This window comes from Tetrao urogallus (genome assembly GCF_951394365.1).
Source record: "Tetrao urogallus genome assembly, chromosome: 5".
NCBI classification, from domain to species: Eukaryota; Metazoa; Chordata; class Aves; order Galliformes; family Phasianidae; genus Tetrao; species Tetrao urogallus.
In genome coordinates, this window is record NC_136818.1 from 44,811,296 (window position 1) to 44,830,550 (window position 19,255).

At 44.9% G+C, this 19,255-nt stretch overlaps 1 protein-coding gene across 12 annotated transcripts in view; it reads left to right on the forward strand.

The window, feature by feature from the left end:
• Positions 1–18,064, forward strand: part of CAMK2G (calcium/calmodulin dependent protein kinase II gamma) — a gene marked incomplete at both ends in the record, with an annotated part of 106,929 nt that extends 88,865 nt beyond the window's left edge. For 2 of the 12 annotated variants that reach the window (XM_079536063.1, XM_079536067.1), the window contains 8 exons: positions 7,503–7,571; positions 9,135–9,179; positions 9,855–9,903; positions 11,910–12,023; positions 13,600–13,725; positions 16,178–16,253; positions 16,634–16,728; positions 17,832–18,064. In XM_079536063.1, the coding sequence (XP_079392189.1) occupies positions 7,503–7,571; positions 9,135–9,179; positions 9,855–9,903; positions 11,910–12,023; positions 13,600–13,725; positions 16,178–16,253; positions 16,634–16,728; positions 17,832–18,064 (807 nt within the window). Of the gene's footprint in view, positions 1–3,610; positions 3,644–7,502; positions 7,572–9,134; positions 9,180–9,854; positions 9,904–11,909; positions 12,024–13,599; positions 13,726–16,177; positions 16,254–16,633; positions 16,729–17,831 lie in introns of all 12 variants that reach the window. The other 10 variants (XM_079536070.1, XM_079536071.1, XM_079536068.1 and 7 more) reach the window with 9 other exon arrangements.
• Positions 18,065–19,255: the final 1,191 nt, after the last annotated feature.

Below are 19,255 nucleotides of genomic sequence, written 5' to 3' on the forward strand. Positions count from 1 at the left end.
CTTCTTTTCATGGCTTTTTTTTTTTTTCCACTGAACAGTTAGGCTTGAGAATTTGAAATGACACTAATGATATTTTTCAGGCTGAGTTTTATACAAATAGAAACTTGTATGGAATTCCATGGGATGTAAAAAGGTTCAACAGCATTCACTTGAAGTGCTCTGCAAAAATTGTTGACTGTTCACCTTGTCTTTCTACTGCATCCTTAGTTCTCTTTCACAGGAAATGCTGACTAGCGTAGCTGAAAGGAGAACTTAACTAGAAGTGTAAAAACCCACATTTTATTGTAACAAGGTTAATTTTGTAATATTGTAAAGCGTTCCCTTAGTCTTATGTAATTGCAGAAAGTTACCATATACCATTTCTTTTGCTGTTAATAAGGCACGTTGCAGTAAGAGTACATTTTATGCCTACTGGGTACTTCCCTGCACTTTGCCCAACAAAAAAGTGTGTGGGGAAGACAGGTGCGCTCTTTAAGCTGTCTTTGCTTCTGAGAAACCAATTAGAGATGACATGCCTTGGACGAAAGCCACAACAGCACGGTGAACCAACAGGGAATCCTCAAAAATGTTCTATCTTGAAATCTGTAGGGGTCAAGTAATACCCATGTGGTGATCAACATGAGTTAATGCTCCTTTTCTGTCTGTGTATTGTATGTGATCTTGAAACCATACTCTTTAAATTAGAATTATTATGCTGAAGCTAAATGAGGAGAACCCAAGTTCACCTGAACACCAGTTTTATGCTGAATAGCATTACACAAAAAGCTCAGAGTGAGCACTTCAGGTCTGTTTAAGTCCTGACATCCAATAAGGCATTTTATGCACCTTTGATGCATTCACTCTTTGTACCGTATTGTTGTAATGCCTAGAAACTCCAGCTGAGATCAAGGGTCCAATGTGCTTAGCACTGTATTGATGCCTAAGCAGAAAATCCCTGCCTCTTAGCTTACAGTTTAAATAGACAAGCTGACAAAGGGCAGGAGAAAAAATGGATTCACAGAGACAAAAAGATTGACTCAGCATCGCACAGAAAGACTAAAGTGAAGGTGGAAATAGGCCCCCACAGCTGCTAGTTCAGACTGCCTCTCACTGATTGACTTTGAGTTTACACTGAATCCTGCAATGATTTTTCATTTTGTGAGTTAGAACAGGAGTGATATTTTAATAAATATACATATCTCTACATATGTAAATATACAAATATATAAATCTGTTTCAGACTGGAGGGGAACTGCGTGAAAATAGCAGGAATGCAAAAAGCTATTGTAAAAAATATATCCTTGTTAAAGGCATAGAACTGAGTGGAATCTTTATTGGAATCACTCTACTTCCATTAGCATCTTCTAGTATGCGTTGTGTTTTCTGTAGGTGCTCAGAAGAGTTTACGCTGCTTCTTTCTAATATTGCAGCTATGCTGAAGAGACAGTGATTCTTCGGGGTATGTTCTGTCATCTGCTGACTTGAGCTTATTGTTACCTGAAGTGAGGTTCTTTAAATTTAATTGCAGAGAATCTGTTCCTTTTTTATGAAGTGACCACCTGAATTTAACACAAAAAATACCTGGGTTTGAGAGGAAAATGTTACTCATAGCGATTTGGGAGAATGTTTTGTTGCTTAGATTCAGGGAAATCCTTCAAGTGATCAGTGAAGTACTTTACTGTAAGCTAGATCTCTTTCTTTAACAATTTTTTCTACTCATGATATCTCTGTATTGCTTAAAAACACTTAGAGATGTAGCTGTCATGGAAATAGACCTATTAGTAAGCAAGCTTCTGTTATCTTATTTTCTTCCTGAGTTACAGTCACACTGCAAGAAAATAAGTAAGTTTTACTCATCTGGTCTTGGAAGGATGACACGGCTTGCCGTTACAGAGGGAATTTTGAGACCAGTTAGCTGTCAGAAACTTTCATTTGTTTATTTCAACTTAATGTTTTGATGCTTTAACACTTAATGTCAGTGCCTGGTGTTGGTGTTGTCCAGCCTGTCCTGAGTCATAATAGCACTTGCATACTCTGTTCTCCTGACTCACCGCCTAGTCAGAAATGATGTGCTATGTGGGATATCATGTTAATAGACAAACTTTTAAATTTAGGTTGTACTTAATTAAGTTCTGCTCTGCAGAAATGTCTGTTTCAAGCTGTGTCGGTGTTATTTTTGCCTTCAGTTCCAAAGAAGAGAAATAGAAGGGTGATTGTTTTCTGTATGGATTAGTTGATTCTCCCTCTATAAAGAACTTTCGGTTCTCTCACCATTTTCCACTCCTTTACTTGTTTCTGTAACTGACTGGAAATCTACTGAAACATCAAGTGATGCTATCTTCCTTACAGAAAAGTTTCCCTGCAGTGTCTCTCTCTGCTACAACTTATAGGATACATTAAAAATAACTCAGGTTTTGAAGCAGTTTCTCAGTTGGTGTGAAATTCATCTTTTCCCTGTCATGAATTCCCTGTTGTGACGGGAAACTCCTCTGAGTTGGTAGTAGTGTGAGCTTTGTATTCATTTGCTGGTGGTACATCCCATCTTAGCTCTAGCTTTAGGGAACACTTGTGGAGAAGTTAAAATGACTTAAAAGGAAATGGAATCAATCAGAAGACTGTAAGGCAGGTAATGAATGGCAAGCCTTATGTTTCCTCCATGAAGTGGAAGATCAATCAACGAATCGGTGGGCGTCAAAGCTTACATAGCACCAAAGGATGGAAAGTTTATGCCGAGTTGATGGGGGCGAGAAACTGTAATGCTGAGACCTGCCAGATGTGGTGTGGACAGAGTGGGACACTGAGAGTGTCATGAAAGAGCAGAGAAATGCATGCTGAGCCTGGTTTATTGGAAAGTGATGTTTGGTGTGAAGGAGTCGTTGAAGATGACTGAAGATGTCTTTTGAGCAAGAATAAATTCCTGGAAAGCTGGGTAGTGCTTAAGCATTGCTCACTGCTTGTTCTCCCAGTATCTGAGAGTGCAAGGTGTTCTGGCTGTTTTTCTGTGCCTTTTTGCCTTTCTTGTTTTTCCTCTGTTTCTGAGCATGGGTGCATCTTGCCTCTCCAGTCAGCCCTAATTTCTTTGTAAGGGATCCTTTCTGCTGCTATGCACGGAAGTTTCCCCTTTTTCCTGAAGCCTTTGGGGACACCTCTCTCACTGTGGTCTCCTTCCCACCCCCTCAGTCTAGTTGCAAACACACCCTTGCTTCTTATATGATGTGAATGACTGGAGGTTTACTGCTCACTTCTTCAGTGTTGCTGGGCAAGCTGCACATTTTTCTGAAATGGGAAAGCACATGGGAAAGACTCCCGTTGCATCCCATGTCTTGTACGTATATATTCCTCCCTCTTCTCTCCTTTTATCAATGTATGGGGCACCTATGCTTTGACTTCAGTGTTTGAGTGGATGGGAGTCTTCCACCCTGCCCTTTCCCCTGGTGTGTAGCAGTGCTCTTCAACTTCTGACTGCACCTTGCTGTGTGTCTGTGCCTTTCTGTTGCTGCTTATACCTGCCCTAGGGGAGCATTATTGGCAGGGGGGCCCTCGCTGGCACACTAATGTGTGAATAGTTTCTGTGCTTTTCTTCTCATCTCCTTTCTTCCCTTCTCTTTCCCTCTCTCAATGGTGTGTCCAGAAAAGGAAGTCGAGCTCCAGTGTGCATTTGATGGTGAGCACCTCCCGTAAGCTGCCTGCGATTCGTGCGTCCGCCATTCTCATGCCATGCACGCTCGGCTTGTGCTCATCACCCTACATAGCATGTCTGTGCAGGGGGGAGGTGGCGGGGAGTCATTGTGCTCTGAAAGGTCCATGTCCTCACTAAAAGGGCTCTGTGATCATCTGGCCCCCGGCCAGTCACACAGTTCCCATTTTGTGTGGAAAATCCGCTGCTGGAAATGCAGTTTGACCTTGCCTGCTGTCAGTGTCTGATTGGAGTGTGAAATAAAAAAGGCAGTTGTTCTCCTGGGCTCAGCAGGGCAGGTGTGTGCCTGGCCTGGACATGGGGCTTTGTCATTCTGTTGCAGAGGTGCCAAAAAGAAAAGCAGGTGCTTTGCCTGGTACTGGTGCAGTCATCCTTGTTGGGAGCCCTGCAGTGTAGAACAAACTGGGAGTCGCTCCAAATGTGGCAGAGATTGATGGGGCTCCACTGTCCAGATGAAATATGTGGGCACAGCACTGCCAGGCGGCTCAGAGCTGCTGGTCACTTTTTTTTTTTTTTAGCATTCTTATTGGAAAGGTTTTCAGAGCGTTTATAATCCCAAACTTCCTTTTGTTTTGATCTCGTTTTATGTATCCCAGCATGACCAAATACCTAGTAACTACGTCCCCTGTCTTATTCATTTTGTTTTTCATTCATCCAGATGTTTGACATCTATAGAATATGTTACAAAAGTAGTCAGATGTACTCTGAAGGAAGCAAAGAGAAAATTGGCCAGTGCCATATTGTAAGGGCTCATATACAGCCTGTTAGATAACGCCTGTGTCTGTACACTGAGGTATTAACAGTGACTGAAGTACAAAATTAGTGATGGCATTGTCTCCTTTAGACTGAAGAAGAACAGAAAATATTTCTTGCTACTGCAGATGGGAACAGGGACGCTGTAGTAATGAGGAGGCAGAACGATTTCTACGTTGTCTGGAAGATACTTCCCCTCTTCCTCCTTCAGTTAGGAGGCTGCAGAGCCTTAAGACTCTGCAAACACAAAATGTAATCCCTAAGTACTGCTTGGAAAATCTGATGCTTGTATCATGCTTTTCACCAGCCCTGCCTTTATGAACTACCAGGGCAGGAGTTCTTTGTACTTTTCTAGCTTTGCCTATCTGCCCACTGCCAGCAGGAGTTAAATTCCCTCTGCGTGTTGTTTTAAAGCAGTTGGGGATATATAAACCTTGTAAGTGTCAGCCGTAGAAAACTTAGAAGCAGTGAAGGTGACTAAATAACCAGAGACAGCCCGTGTATCAGTACTTACATTCTTTAGTTTGCCAGAAGTGTGTGTCCCTAGCGATATGATCACTGGTCTGTTTTCTTTCTCTTGCACCCTGTGTTGTTTGTGCCTGTCTTGTCTGTCTCTTGTCTAGCTCAGGAAACATTGCCAAATTCTGTGCCAAAACTAATAGTGTTACATGGATCTTCAGAAAGGCCTGACACCTTTTTAGGTGAATTGGCCTCTTCTAACTTGAGCTGTGCTGCTGTGAATTACCAAGGATCACAGCCTGCCCAGTGACACTGGGAAAAAGGGGTAAGAGCTGGCTGTTTACCCTGGGCTTGGGGTCAGACATACCAGACTTTTCCACTGGAGGGCAGTTGGCTAGAAAGCCAGAATACCCAAGTATGTGTTGAAAACTCAGTGCATCAGATACCTCTATCAGAGAAAGAACTATGAAGTGTGTTTAGCCTAAGTCTTTTACCTCTTATTCTCTTGGGACTGTGTTGTGGTGTAGAATACTATGTGAATGGCAGATATACTACTTGACTGGCAAATATGATGCTCTTTTTCTGTCACTGGACAGGAAAGAGTAAGATGGATGAACTGAATGCTCAGTGCAGTTTGGAGGGCAGGCTATATGTTCTGGGTGCGTGTGGATTTGTGCTTTGTAAGGTGACATCCCACACCTACAAAGCTGCTATATTAACTTTTTTTTCCAGAACAGTGGCTTTCTAGATGTTTTTTCTATTTGATCTCACGTATAATGCATTTTTGTATGCCTTCTTTGATGCTAACTTTATCTTTTCATCCCAGTGAACTAAGAAAAATAAATTGTGCTTTGCTCACTGCAAGAGGTTTGGAAGTTAGATCTCTGTGTTAGGATCGCTGGTTTTGAAGACATACAGGATCTTCAGTGCTGTATGAATAAGTGGACCCAAGCATTGCCATGAAATAGATTGGGATTCATTTTTACAGGTCCATCTGTTTCTCTCTTATACTCATAGCAGCCTGCCATCTCTTGTGCCACCAGGCTGCAAATAACATGGAGGAAGTAAAGCTGTTGGAAGGCCATAGTCTTAGGATAATGTGAGGTTGTATAGAAAGAGGCAATAAATAATTTGAAAAGTGTTTCTACTTTCTTAGTTTTGGGGAATTAGTATGTCACATGTTCTTTTTTTTCCCTATTAACTTTTAAAGCCCTCATTACTGTCTCCCCCTCTCACTTACCACTCTTTCCACCTACCCTATCATCCTTTTCTTTGCCCTCTCTTCCTCTCCTAAAGGGATAGCTAAGCCAAAGTACGCTGCTTGTGAAGGAAAACTGAAGTATTAGTGGTCTGTATGAATTTTCAACCTCAAAGCTCTTTCTCTAGTTGACTTAATCAAATTTTTGGCAGATGTTTTCCAACTCAGCATTTGACTTGTGCATTCTTTGTGCTTGAGACTGGGTAATGATGTCTTGTTTTGCAGTGTGAGTGCATTCCTCAAGAATGGTGGAATAAAGAGCAACTGCAATAAGGTCACTTTGCTATTTGAGCTCAGCTCCAGTCACCCTCACTTGTTGACCAAGGAGATTGAGTGAGGCTCTTGTAGTGCTTATTTTGACATTGTTGCTGGTATCTGACAGTAAGAGTGCTATACACCTGGTGTAGGGGTTGTGCAGCAGTATAAACTGTGGGCTTACATCTCCTAAAAATGACTGGATTTATGTGCCAGGAAACATGTTGTAGTGGGCACAGGTTCTTCCGTGAAGCAGAGTTTGTTCATTCCCAACTGCACTGACATACATTATAGTGGGACATTTCTTTGCAACAAGCCAGTGACTACCTCACTGTTGTACTGTGTGAATGCAGGAAGCAGAAACTCTATTCTTAACCACAGCTACAAGGAACAGAAGAGGAAAAAGATGAAAAAACTACTGGGTGCCATCCAGAGAACTTGCTGCTTGGGGAATTGCAAAGACTTTTCCTTGTGGGCATTCCCCTCACTTTTCCATATTTTGGCCCTATAAGTTTCTGTAATTCAGGACTCAGCAAGGGCACAATGCACCATACCTCACCTTTTCTCTACCTTTTCTAGAGGGACCACGTGTTTTCTTACATAAGTAGATTCTCTGAGGGATTCAGCATCATTGCATATTTAGAACTGTTTCTGGGCACTTTGGTACTTCTCAGTCACAACTCCCATTTGTCCCTTGTTTGAGGCAGCACATTGGCAGTTGTGCTTCTGTCACTTTTGTGGTCTTTCTCTTGGGGACTGCTGTCATTTCCCATTCTTCTTCACCAGATATTTTTGTCAGCGCTCCTTCCAAGATTCCCCCCTATCCCTTTAGGCTGCTGCCTTTTCCCCTTCTGTTTTCCTTCCTTATAGCTCTAGCAGTCCACGCACATTTGGGGTTTGATACTTCCCTTGAAACATCTGTTGCCTCTGAGGTAAGGATGATGTCCAGCAGTCTGAGCAGAACTCCTCCTTCCTCACTCTTCTTGTCTGAGATGGTGGGGAGGGGTGGGTGTGAAGACATGGTTGGAGTTGAAGCAATGCTGTTTTTATCTTGCTGTCCTTGCCCAGCAGGAGAACTAAAAACATGTTTTTCTGTCACAGCCACAGAGCAACAACAAAACCAGTATAGTAAGCACTGCAAAAGAAACACCCCCAGTGCAGACGTCCATGGTATCTTCCCCAACGGCTTTTTTTTCCTGTTTGTTTTAATTTTGACTCTGTCCTGTTCCCTTCACTCCTTCCCCCCACCCCGAGTGCTGCTTGTGCTGCTTTTTCAGCTTGTGTTTTGGCTTTGTTCTGTCTGTGTCCCTGTGCTGCTGTGGGTACTGGTCACAGCCTCACAGGCTTTGGGGTGGGGGTGCTGAGCAGAGCTGTGGTGGGATGTGAGGATTGCAGCTTGCCTGGACTTCCCCTTGTGCCATCCCTGTATAGTTCTGTGTCCCGTTCAGCTGGTCCTGCTGGCTTTGGGGAGGCTGGTTTGGAAGAAGAGTGGCCCAGCTCTATCCACTCTCCAACATCTAGAGAGTTGAGGATGGACTTCAGGACACCACAGAAGAAAAGGGCAAAGGGTATTCAGGCGAGGCCTTAGACAGTCTGTTTGGCCTACTCAGTTGTGTGCTTGATCCTCTGCAGCTAACTGGCTTGCTGGGCTAGCATTTTCTGTTTGACAGGCAGTGTACAGCAGGCTTCATAGGGTGCCCTTTGCCTAGTGCAGTTAATGATGCAGCACAGTGTGCTCTCATCAGCACGTTGGGAGATCAGCAGTGAAATGAGTGATAGAGTTGTGTGGGTTAGTGTACATCACTGCGCCAACACAGTCCTGGTACCCTTGCTGAGCCACCCTGCCAGAGAGATGGCAGCTGAAGGAAATGGTGCGGGATCCTGAAGCCTTGTCCTGGTAGTGAAGGGATGAGCAGGAGCTAGTTAGCACCTATAGGCCTGTAGCTGCTCTTTGCTGTGTGTCACTGGAGAGTTGGATTTGGCAATTTTTTGGAAGGTGGAATGGTGGGATATGATGTTCTTATGGTTTGTTATAGGGCAAAGGGTTCTTGGGACACTTCATAATTTTCTTCTCTCCCTTCACTGGCTCTGTTCGTTATGGTTTTGATACTGAAGGAACCTTTCTAAATTATTAATTATGATTATTGAAATTGGATCCCACCGTAGAGACTTGTAGACAAATGAGCCTTTTTTTTCAGTCCAGTTCCCTTAGCAACTCCTGATGAAAGGCATCTATGTGGTCTGGCTTACCCTTGTTTGATAAGGAAATTATGAATGTCCCTTTTTAAGGACAGGACACCCGGCATACTTTCCCAAAACCTGGGAGACAAAGGCCCCAGCCCAGTATCACCCTTCATTCACCTTCTGAATCGTTATCCAGTGAAGACACTGCTGAGTCATCATTACCTGATGAACAGCCACAGAGGGCTGGCTGTTGTGCTGCTGTCTGGCATTTGTGCCAGTCTTCTTCTCCGGAGGCAAATTGGGGATTGGGTAATTGCAGGGAGTGCTGGGGGCTTTGTCTCCTTGTGACTGTAGCTTTTAGGATAGTGTCTCTCTTCTGAAAACCTTCTGTGCAGGAAGTGTGTGCGCGTGCACGCAAGCACATGTTGCTGTTTGGAATTTGTGGTTTGATTTTTATGTCAGTCACCTTTTCTCCACTTGTTGGGGAGTGAAAGCAAATGAGAGAATGCATGGGAGCTGGAGTTTAATGATTCTTCCATCCTTTCCTAGGAGCCTCAAACAACTGTTGTCCATAATGCTACAGATGGCATAAAGGTAAGGGATGGATGGGAGTGTTGCCAGAGAAACTTTTCTCTGACATTCTCACCTTTGTGTGTCTGCCTTTCTGGTGTTTGGTTTGTAGCATGGTCCTGCTGGCAGTAGACTGGGAGGGTTGTGTCGCGTGGATGTAGATCTCTAGAAGAGCCTGAGTAGGGACAACAGTTCAAATATCATCATCTCTTTTCTACAGTGGTGTATAACCACCACTTTTAGGTGGACTGGGTGAGAAGATAAGATACTGGTGCTCATGCATATATTTCTTTGGGAAAGAAATATATGTATATATCTAATATATATATACATATCTGTTCCTTTGAGAAAAGCTAAGGAAGGACTCCTAAGCTCTTGTGGCTATTCTTCTTCCAAAGAGAAGCAACTCCCATTTGATCTCACTTGACAGAGTTTGGTTACTTCTGTTCTTATAAAAATTCTGCGTGGATGGCTTGAACTTGCTTCTACGTGCAGAAGTTTAGCAGTGATGCTATCAAGTTTTGCTTAATATTTGGCCTGCTTTCATCCAAATCTTCGCTGTGTCATCCTGGCTCTGCCATTCACACGGCCTATGTGTTTACGCTTTCCTTACCTTCCTTTACAAAAAAAAATTAAAAATCAAATTATTTACTAACTCCTGACTGCTGATGCCTGGTAATGCTCTGTTCTGCCATGCAGGGTTCTACAGAGAGCTGTAACACCACAACTGAAGATGAGGATCTGAAAGGTAGGTGTTTTGCCTGTAACTTCCAATACAGTTAAGTGCAGGCAGGGGTTCCTGGAGATTTGATCATTGCACTGAACTGTCTTCCCATGTTTCTGTATGTGACTCAGTTCATAAATTCGCAATGACATTGCCATTCCTGTCACAGTGGGCAATATGCTGGGGAAGCAGTTAACTTGGCCTCTGTGAGATACAAACCCTTTTTGTCTTGAACTAATTTGTTTTTGTCTCAGATTTAGAGATTTGCTTGAAAATTTCATGATCTGTTCATCTCCAGTCCATTTCTAGGCATGGAAAATCTCTGCTAGTCTCTCAAGGTTTGGAATCTGTGCTTTTTATGATTCCCTGCAGGTTACAGGGAGTTGAAACCTCTCAGTTGAGAAAGAAGCAGTCTCCCTTCTTGCCTCTTTCTGGGAACCTTTTTAGTGATGCGCACACACCTTTCTTTCCCCTGGCCCTCCTCTTTGGATCTCTCTATTTTTGCTTCAGAGACAAAGATGGTAGCCTGTTGTCTGAACTGAAGTGATTTCTCATATCCCTAATGGAGATGCTGGTAGAGGAAGAGATTAAGAAGAGATTTCATGCCTTTCAGTGATCACATCATAAATATTTTGTGCTTATAAAACTCGCTAGGTGAAGGAGTTCTGTGTCCCTTATCTGCTAGTGTTGTTTTAGCAGCAGTCTTTATCCTGACCTCCATAAAAAAGGAAGACGGGAAAGAAGTTCTCCAGAATGAGCAGGTTTAGAATGGGTGAATGCAGTTGGCAGATATGGTATTAGTTTGTTTTTAGGCAGAGGCATCCCTGTTCTCTCTGTAGTCAATCAGACTACAGTATCCAGGGAAAAATGAAAGCTGGCCCTGTGGTGTAGCAGCAATGTCACCTCAGTCAGCTGGGCTAGTTCCTGCTGCTTTTCCTGCAGCTTGTCACAAGCTGCTATCTTCTCTTCTGAGGAGTCATAGGGAGCAGAAATGTATGCTGGTGCCTGAATGAGCTATACAATACCAGTTGTTTCAAATGAGACCTGACTTCATAATAGCATAGTAGCATAATAACATAGCAGCCTCTCACCTTTTTGCCAGAGTAGTCTGTGGTTTAAGAACCCAGCTTTGAGGGAAGAGAACTGGATGGTTTCTGTAGCGTGGTGATGAATCTGGTTTACCTAATCTCTGCTGCATAACTGCCCAGAATAGAAAATTGTCTAGAACCTCCTGTCCTTTGGAAGCTTGCGTTCAGGAGAGTTTCCATACTGGATCCATCTGAGCCAATGGGTGTCCTGCAAGACAGGAATATGAATGCTGTGAAGAGAGTGAGGCTAGGAGGGGGAGCAAGGGCAGCTGGCCAGGACTGAATCTACGAAGAATTATATAGGACTGCATTGCTGCAAATCAAAACAGATTTGGCAGAGGTTAGAATATATTATGATCTTAATAGAAAGGAATATTTGAAAGGTAGTTGGGTGGGAACGAACTCGCACAGTAATGCTTTGTGCTATGGCCAGCTCTATCTGGTAATTTTAGTGCTTCACTTTATAGTAGTATTCCTTTTCCACTCCTGCCCCTCCCCGTTTTAAGTAAAGCAAGCACTCAAGCAAGATTAAATGCACCTAAAGCTTTGAGGTGTTGGAGCTCAGCATTCTGCATAGCCATGACTCTGGAAACAGGGAAGATCTCATGCAGTTCTGCTTCTGACCTTTTATTTTCAATAGACACAGGTTATGCAAATCTATTCTGTGTTGTAGGAGACGTGCTACGTCAGTGACAGTTGCCTCGGGGCTGTGTTATTTCCACTGTGGTGGGGCTGAAGGGAGCAGCCCCTCGTGTCTATATAAATTGCACAGCAGTTCCATGTTGTAAAGCTGTCTTCTTGGCTTTGCCCTGAAGGATACTCCTGCATGTTTTGTGCCAGCATTGTGGTTTCTTTAATGTTCTCCTATTTCCTTTCTCTTTTTTTATTTACTGAACTTGCGTGTTTTGTTTGTGTTTGTGTTTTAATTCCCTGCCATGCTAGCTCCCCCTCTCTCCACCGGGGACGGCAGCTCAGTGCTTGAAGGACGGAGGCACAGTGAGAGCAAAACACAGACTGAGTCCATGCAGTCCCAGCTTTCTCTCTGTTTCTCAGCCAGTAAGTCCAGGGGTGCAGTGCTCCACAGCATCTTTTTCCCACCCCTCCCTCCTACCTTTCCTGTTTCTCCTTCCCTAAGAACTTTCCTTTCCTCGACTTCCTTCCAGAATGTTGATATGTTTTTTTCATTTTCAGTACTCTAGAATAAAAAGAAATCATCTCCCTTCCTGCAAAATACCCTCTTTCACACTCTGAAAACTTCCAAACCCTTCCCTCCCTTTTTGAAAAGACAGAACCTCATCTTGGCCAATTCCATTCCCTTGCTTCCATCTAGGTGAGATGTGGACTTCTCGGGAGATACGCTGCCTCTCGGGGTCTCCTCGGGGGAATCCCTGCACATCTGGCTTTCCTGTTCTGTAGGTGGGCCAGCAGAGCAGTTCTGCTGCAGGGCACATGAGGCTGAGTTCAGTCTCACTTGGCACGAGCTTGGGAGCTCCCTGGCCAAGGGTGATGCTCAGGAAGAACAGTGTGAGTGAATAGCAGTTGTTGATTCCTGCATCAGTTGTGTTCTGGAAGAGATGTGGCTGCTGCAAGGCCCTCCAGCATTTCTAAACCCACCATCAGGTGCTCAGAATGAAAATCTGTTGATAGTGTTGGCTCCGAGGGACATCTCTCTCTGCAGTGCTTTACATTGCACTGTGGTGCTCAGTTGCTGGTACCATGGTTGGTCAGTCAGCTGTGGTGCCTCTTGCATGGTCCCTCCCGAACCGGCTGCCTCTGTGAGAGGAGCCTGTGGTTGAAAAGCTCTGCACACAGGGTGTGCACAAGCTGGTAGGTTGGAGAAGGATGCACATGGTGTTCCCAGCCTCCCTCCTACAAACACACCTTACTTGTTGCCTGTTGAACTCTGTGGTGGGAGGTTTTTTGCTGTGAGTTGGGAACATTGGGACTGTTTGGTTCTGCTCAGGTCAGTCTGGGGAGGGAGGACCAGGTGTGTTCTTCTGTCTCCTCCTGCCATCCTTCGATGTTTTCCTGCACACAGCACCCATGTCTCATGTGGTGCAGCAGTTAGAGCCTCTCTCTGTGAGTTATTTTTGAAGTAGCTGTAAGAATGTCACACTGCTGGTTTGTGAGGCACAGTGGGAAGGAAAGGTGTTTTGCTGAGCCAGAATGGAAGGGAAATGATCTCTTCTCAATTCCTTTTTGCTGTGAAGTGCCCTTGCTGTTTCCTTATTACCTCACTCCTCCTGTCCACTGGCTCTGTTCGGTGCCCTGGGGAGCACCATCTCCCCGCTCACCCCTCTTCCCGAGTGAGATTTGCAGTGATGGGGTGCTCTGCTGCCTTTCCCTTTGCTCGCATCTCCTACTCACCCTCGTGCTGCTCTGTCTCACCCGGTGTTCCTGCTCTCCTCAGCCCTCCACCCGCAGCACCAAGGTGCCCGCTGAGCTCCCGGGGCTCTGCTGCTCGAGGTGTCTCGGAGCAGCGCCCGCGGCTGAGCTAGCAGAGCTGGCTGGGCTGCTGGAGTCTGCGTGCTCTCGGGCTGGGGCTGTGTGTGCGTTTGTACTTCTTTGTTGGTTTTGCTTTCTGGTTTACGTTTGTTTGTTTATTATTGTAATGCTTACGTTTGTTTTGCAGCTACACAGTCTTGTGAAGAGAAGCTTCTTGCCTGGGACAGCCCAGGGCAGACATTGGAGTTAGAGCGTGCTCGGTCGGAGCCCTTGCTAACTCCAGTAGTTCCCTTTGTACTTAACAGTGCACCGTGTAAGTTAGCAGCCGGGTAGCAGTAGTGGAGTAGTACAACTAACGCTAGTCACCTTCGTTGTGAAGTATTCCTCCTCTCCCCCACCTCCGGGCCCCCTCGGGACAGGCGGCTGCTAGGAGCCGGCGAGACGCACGGCCGCTCGCAGCGGGCGGGGAAGGGGCCGGGCCGGGCCGGGCCGGGAGGCGGCATGGCTCGCTCGGCACACGGCCGCCCGTAGGCGGCGCTCCCGCCCGCCGCGCCCGGGACTGTAGGAAGCGGCGGCGGCCGCAGGGGGGCGCCGCGGGGCCGGGCGGGCCGGCGCTCTCCCGCCGCCCCGAGGGGAGCCCGGCTGCGCGCTGCGCCTTCTGATGGGGCCTCGGCTCCCTGAGAGCTGCTGCGGCAGCTCCAGCCGGCTGCTGTGGCCGGTCATCCCGTGAGACTACCCAGCAGAGCAAAAGGCTGTGCCCTGTCGCGCTTTCCTGCTGGTGTGTGCTTGATTGCTTCTGTGCCCTGCTGCTGTGTGAATTAGGAGGCCCCAGGACTCATAGCAAGCAGCAGGTGTGAATGCCTTCCTGCTCGAAAGCCTGGGGCTCCATTCCTTGGAAAGCGTGGCTCACCCTCCGTGTGTCAACTCCAGCTCGGGACATGTAGTGAAAGCAAGCTGATGAGCACGGTCTGATGGCATGGTGTGGCTGAAGAGTAGGGAAACGCAGCTGTGTGGCAGCGTTTGGGAAGTGGGTGCCAATCTTCCTGGGATGAGGAGCACACAGGGGCTGTGGTCTGCAGGTTTTGTCCCACGTGGAACCTTTCCTATAGGCCCTGCCCTCAGGCACTGCACGCATCTGGGTGTGCTCTGCGTGGGCAGGGCTGCAATGCACAGGCCTGCTTCATGGGGAAATGGTTCCACATGAGAGGCTTTGTAAAAATGTTTTTCCCAATAGGCATAGCCCACCGTATCCTTTTAACCCATTCTTTCTGTGTCATTTTTTTGTGTGCAAATGTATGCAGTCCAAGCGGCAAAACTAGCTCTTTAGCATCATGAACCAGCTGTCCCCTATCTAGAGTGTTTCTGTGTCTAACTCAAAAGTATGGTCCTCTTAGTGGATTTCCAGAGTGGATGCAGACACTTTTCGTAGCCAATGTGATTACCATCTTGATGATCTTCCACTGCACTTCTCTCTCAGAGCTGGAGTGATAGGCACACGTGGATAAAGTTTCAGGGTGGAGGGAATTCAGTCTAGCATCTAGTAACTAGAGTGAAATTCAGCTTCCCTGACTGGGACATCCAAAGATGGCAGGTTGGACTCCAACACCATGCTCCTGCTGGTAGGCATCTGAGATACCTCAGGTGAGACTTCCAAAGGTGCTTGCTTCTTTAAGGGCCTGCAGGAGAGAAGCCAAGTGACTAGTTCCATGTCAGACACCTGCAATTTAGATTCCTAAAGGCATTCTACTTTTGATGGTAGGAATTGTACATTATTTGATAACAGCAAACATAATGATAGAGCATTTTTTTAGATGTTTGTACAGTGTGCAGTATATACTACCTCATGGGAAACTGTGGGAAGTCTGAAGAGCTGTTGGATGTGCATACAGTTACAGAACTCAAGTTCTGTTATTTGGCAGGGCCAAACCAAACTTTATAGCATTAAGGACTTGTGGTATGGGGTGGGAGATGGAAAAAATTCAAAGGGAATGGGGCCTCCTCTCAGCTATAGGAGACCAAGAGAAGAGAGTGCACAGGTGCTGAATCAGCAGAAGGCAGCTAGCCACCTGTCTTCACTTGCTCAGTATGCTGAGTTGCGTTAATGGCAGTGCCGTCCTTGCACTGAAAAGAACTCTGCCATAGGGATCTGCCTGAGGAGCAGAATGCATCTCAGTATACACCTAGGATCTGTTTGTCCAATCCATCCATCCTGCTGCAGTTGTCTTTCTAGCTTGTGGGAATCATCCCTTCATGTCCCAATTGCTTGTTTGCAGCATTCACAGTAGCTGAGGTATTGGTGATGGTGATGGGCAGGTTGCTGGAAGACTTTTCCAATTGGTCTGGTCTGCCTGGTGGCCATTTGTGTATGGCTGCAATGGTGATGGGTTTCCACATCTTAAGCTGCCAGACAGATGGTTCACATTGGCAGGTTTACTAGTCAGAATCCTGGAAGCACACAGAGCTGTCATTCAGGAGACACCTCTGGTTCAAATTCTTCTAGAAAGGCTTGTCTTGTGCACATTACATCTTTATTTCCTTTCTCCCTGCACTATGGGATCACCATTCCCCTATCATACCACTGCCCCTCTACTCTCATATGGATGGCTGTTGTTACTGCATATCTCCAGAGTGCAGGGAGCAGCCTATGACCTATGAGATCTAGACTAATGGTGCTCTGCAAATAGCTTGTAGGAAGCACCCACTAACCTCATATTCCCATTTAAGTCTTATGTGTAGTTAAATTGCTCTTTCTTCCTTGTTCACAGTGCGTAAACAAGAAATTATTAAGATAACAGAGCAGCTGATAGAAGCCATCAACAATGGAGACTTTGATGCTTATACGTAAGTACTTAGTGGTTTGTGCTTTTCTGACAGGTGGTGTGCAAGTTATGTTTCGACTCCTGGATATGAGTAAGGAGTCACACAGGGACAGTAAAAAGTGTTGCATATTGTAGCCTTTCTCATTCGTAGTTAAGATGTAGTAAAGTTGTCTGAGAATAAAATACAAGTTTGTATACCAGAAAAGTAGATGCTTGCTTTGTGTGAAGTGCTGACTAGCACCAACCCTGCATTGCTGCAGTACCCCATCATCCAGGCACTTACTCCTCAGAGTAGTGAAATTGTCAGGTGCATGCGGGGTGCAGCTCACATACCATACTAATACTTCACTGTGTAAATGGGCACAAATGGAGGCTCTAAGGCTGTGCTGTTTTTCTTTGCAGAAAAATCTGTGATCCTGGTTTGACCTCATTTGAACCTGAAGCACTGGGGAACCTGGTTGAAGGAATGGATTTCCATAAGTTTTACTTTGAGAATTGTGAGTGGGTAGATTTGATAACACTATCAGCCTTCTCTCTAATTTTCCCTTATTTCACTTTTTGGGGGAAAATTGCTCATGTTTATTCTGACCATCAGAACCAGAAAGCACTTGGTTGTGCATGGACTGTGATGCATTTATAAGAGATAACATGCTTTCCCTCAAAATCTTTTCCACCAACAATTTCTATGCTCCTAAATCTCTTCACTGTAGGCATATGATTTGCCTGGTTCAAATTATTTAAAAGCATGGAGAACAGGAGCTTTTAAAGTTTGTGACACCAGATTTGCTACTGATCTGAAATGGAAAAGAATGATCATATTTTTAAAAAAAACAAAAAAACAAAAAAACAAAAAAACAAAAACAAAAAATTCTGTATGTTTGAGATAGATATACTGAATAGTTAAACATGAAAATAATCATACACAAACTACTGATGTGTTAACTTGGAGTGTTCCCTAGGCAGTTTCTGATCTCTAATATCTAATGAACCCCTGAAGTGGATACAAGGATCACTTTGCCAGCCTGGGACAGTAAGAGTGGATTTGCCTCCCTTTCTGGGTGTCTCCACAAGATGAGAACTGAAATGTAATTTGTTTTATTTTGAGAAGTGAATCAAGGCGTTCAGTGTTTGAAATTCCAAGTGCTCCAAGTGTGCAGAGACTTTGTCTCTTTCAGAAGCCTGTACTAGAGTGAGTTTTACATTTTTCTGAGACCTGTTTGTATTTACTGCAGACCTAGCTTATAGATTTCCTGATCATTTACTCTCTTGCAACAATGTTCTGGTAATTAAAACAGCATTTCCTGTAACTGAAGAAGCAGCAGTTTTGATATTGAGAGTAACAAGTATCCTTTACAGAAGTGAGAGCAAGGAGAACGGGGGATTCTAGGCAATAGTAAGGGCTCAGTTCCAAAGGAAAAGGATTGGTGCTAGGAAAAAGAATTGGAAAGGCTTGGATTTTTATCTGGAAAATGATGAGCAATTTTTGTTGTATCCCCAAACCAAGCTGGAGGTGAGTAGACTACAGAAGATGGTGGATGGGAGGGGAGCTGTTCCTCTCTCGGTGGTAAAATACAGCTGATGGTTTTACATGTTCTGCCAGTACTGTCGAAGAACAGCAAGCCGATACACACCACCATCCTGAACCCCCACGTCCATGTCATTGGTGAAGATGCTGCTTGCATCGCATATATCCGCCTGACTCAGTACATTGACGGCCAAGGCCGGCCCCGCACCACGCAGTCCGAAGAGACGCGCGTCTGGCACCGCCGAGATGGCAAGTGGCTGAATGTCCACTACCACTGCTCTGGAGCCCCTGCAGCACCTCTCCAGTGAGAATCACACACAGGTACGGGCTATCAGGGAGAGAGTGTCGTGCACACACCAAAGGTGCTCTATGTGGGAATTCACTGCCATGCGCCTTGACTATTCAGTGATATTTAGCTGACTGAAAGAGAATCGTTTTCAGTTGTCTGTAGGCTAATAACTTACACTGCTCTGTGAAAGCCCTGTCCTCTGTATTCAGGAGGGTTATCTGCCACTCTTAACAAACTGGAGTTGTGTGCCAGATGTTGTCCCTGAGCATAGCGTTGTACCTATAGTGCTTCCTCAGCTCTGTGCTCAGACCACAGTTAACGGTCCTGCTCTGCAGACCAGAGAGGAAGAGCATCATGTGGTGTGCACGGATCTTCTGTTTCCTAGCTATCAGAGATCTGCTTTCTATACTACAGAAAGGACTCTTGTTTGGTTGCTGTGGCATAGTGGTTTCTCTTATTCAGATGTACGTAATCTTTCTGCCTCTTTTCACTGTATGCTGAAGTTTACGTCACATTTGTTTTTAAACACCTAAGTTTCCTAATCTTAGCAACTTTTTTACTAATGATTTTCTATTTAAGAGCAAAGGGAAAACAAACAAAAAAACCCAACTCCCATACTTCGTAAGGAAGCTTTTCTAAATGCGGTCTTTTGAGAATGAGCCACTCTAGTATAGTTTTGGGTTCTAGTTTACTGCCTAGAGCAATTTTTATTCTTACGTGTTGTGACGGATTGAACCCTACTGATGGCAGTGGAAAGAGTGTGGACTATCACAAGCAAATTGCAGAGATCACAGATGGAATTTAGAAAGTAACAGCCAGTCTGGATGTGCGACAAGCAGGGAAGCTTTCAAGAGAGCTGAATTTTCAGGAAGTCAGACAATTAGAAGACTAAAGCCTTTGGAATGAGAAAAAAAATAACTTATTTACATCACTTTTCATCATAGAAATGTTGAGGAAGGCTCCTATCATAGATTTAATCTACTGCAAAGTATCAAAAAAGATGCAGAACAGATCAGGATATAAAGGACATTACATTGTAGACATTAAGAAAATTCAGGGATCTAAGTATTGAAGACTTTAAAATTGTAATTACTGTAGTTCTTCTATTCAAGGCAAAAGCCAATTGGAAATGAGGCAGAAACTTTTCCTCAGGACCAGACTTTTTATCAGTCCTTTGGGAAAATTTTTTCAACTTCTGTCACACATCACT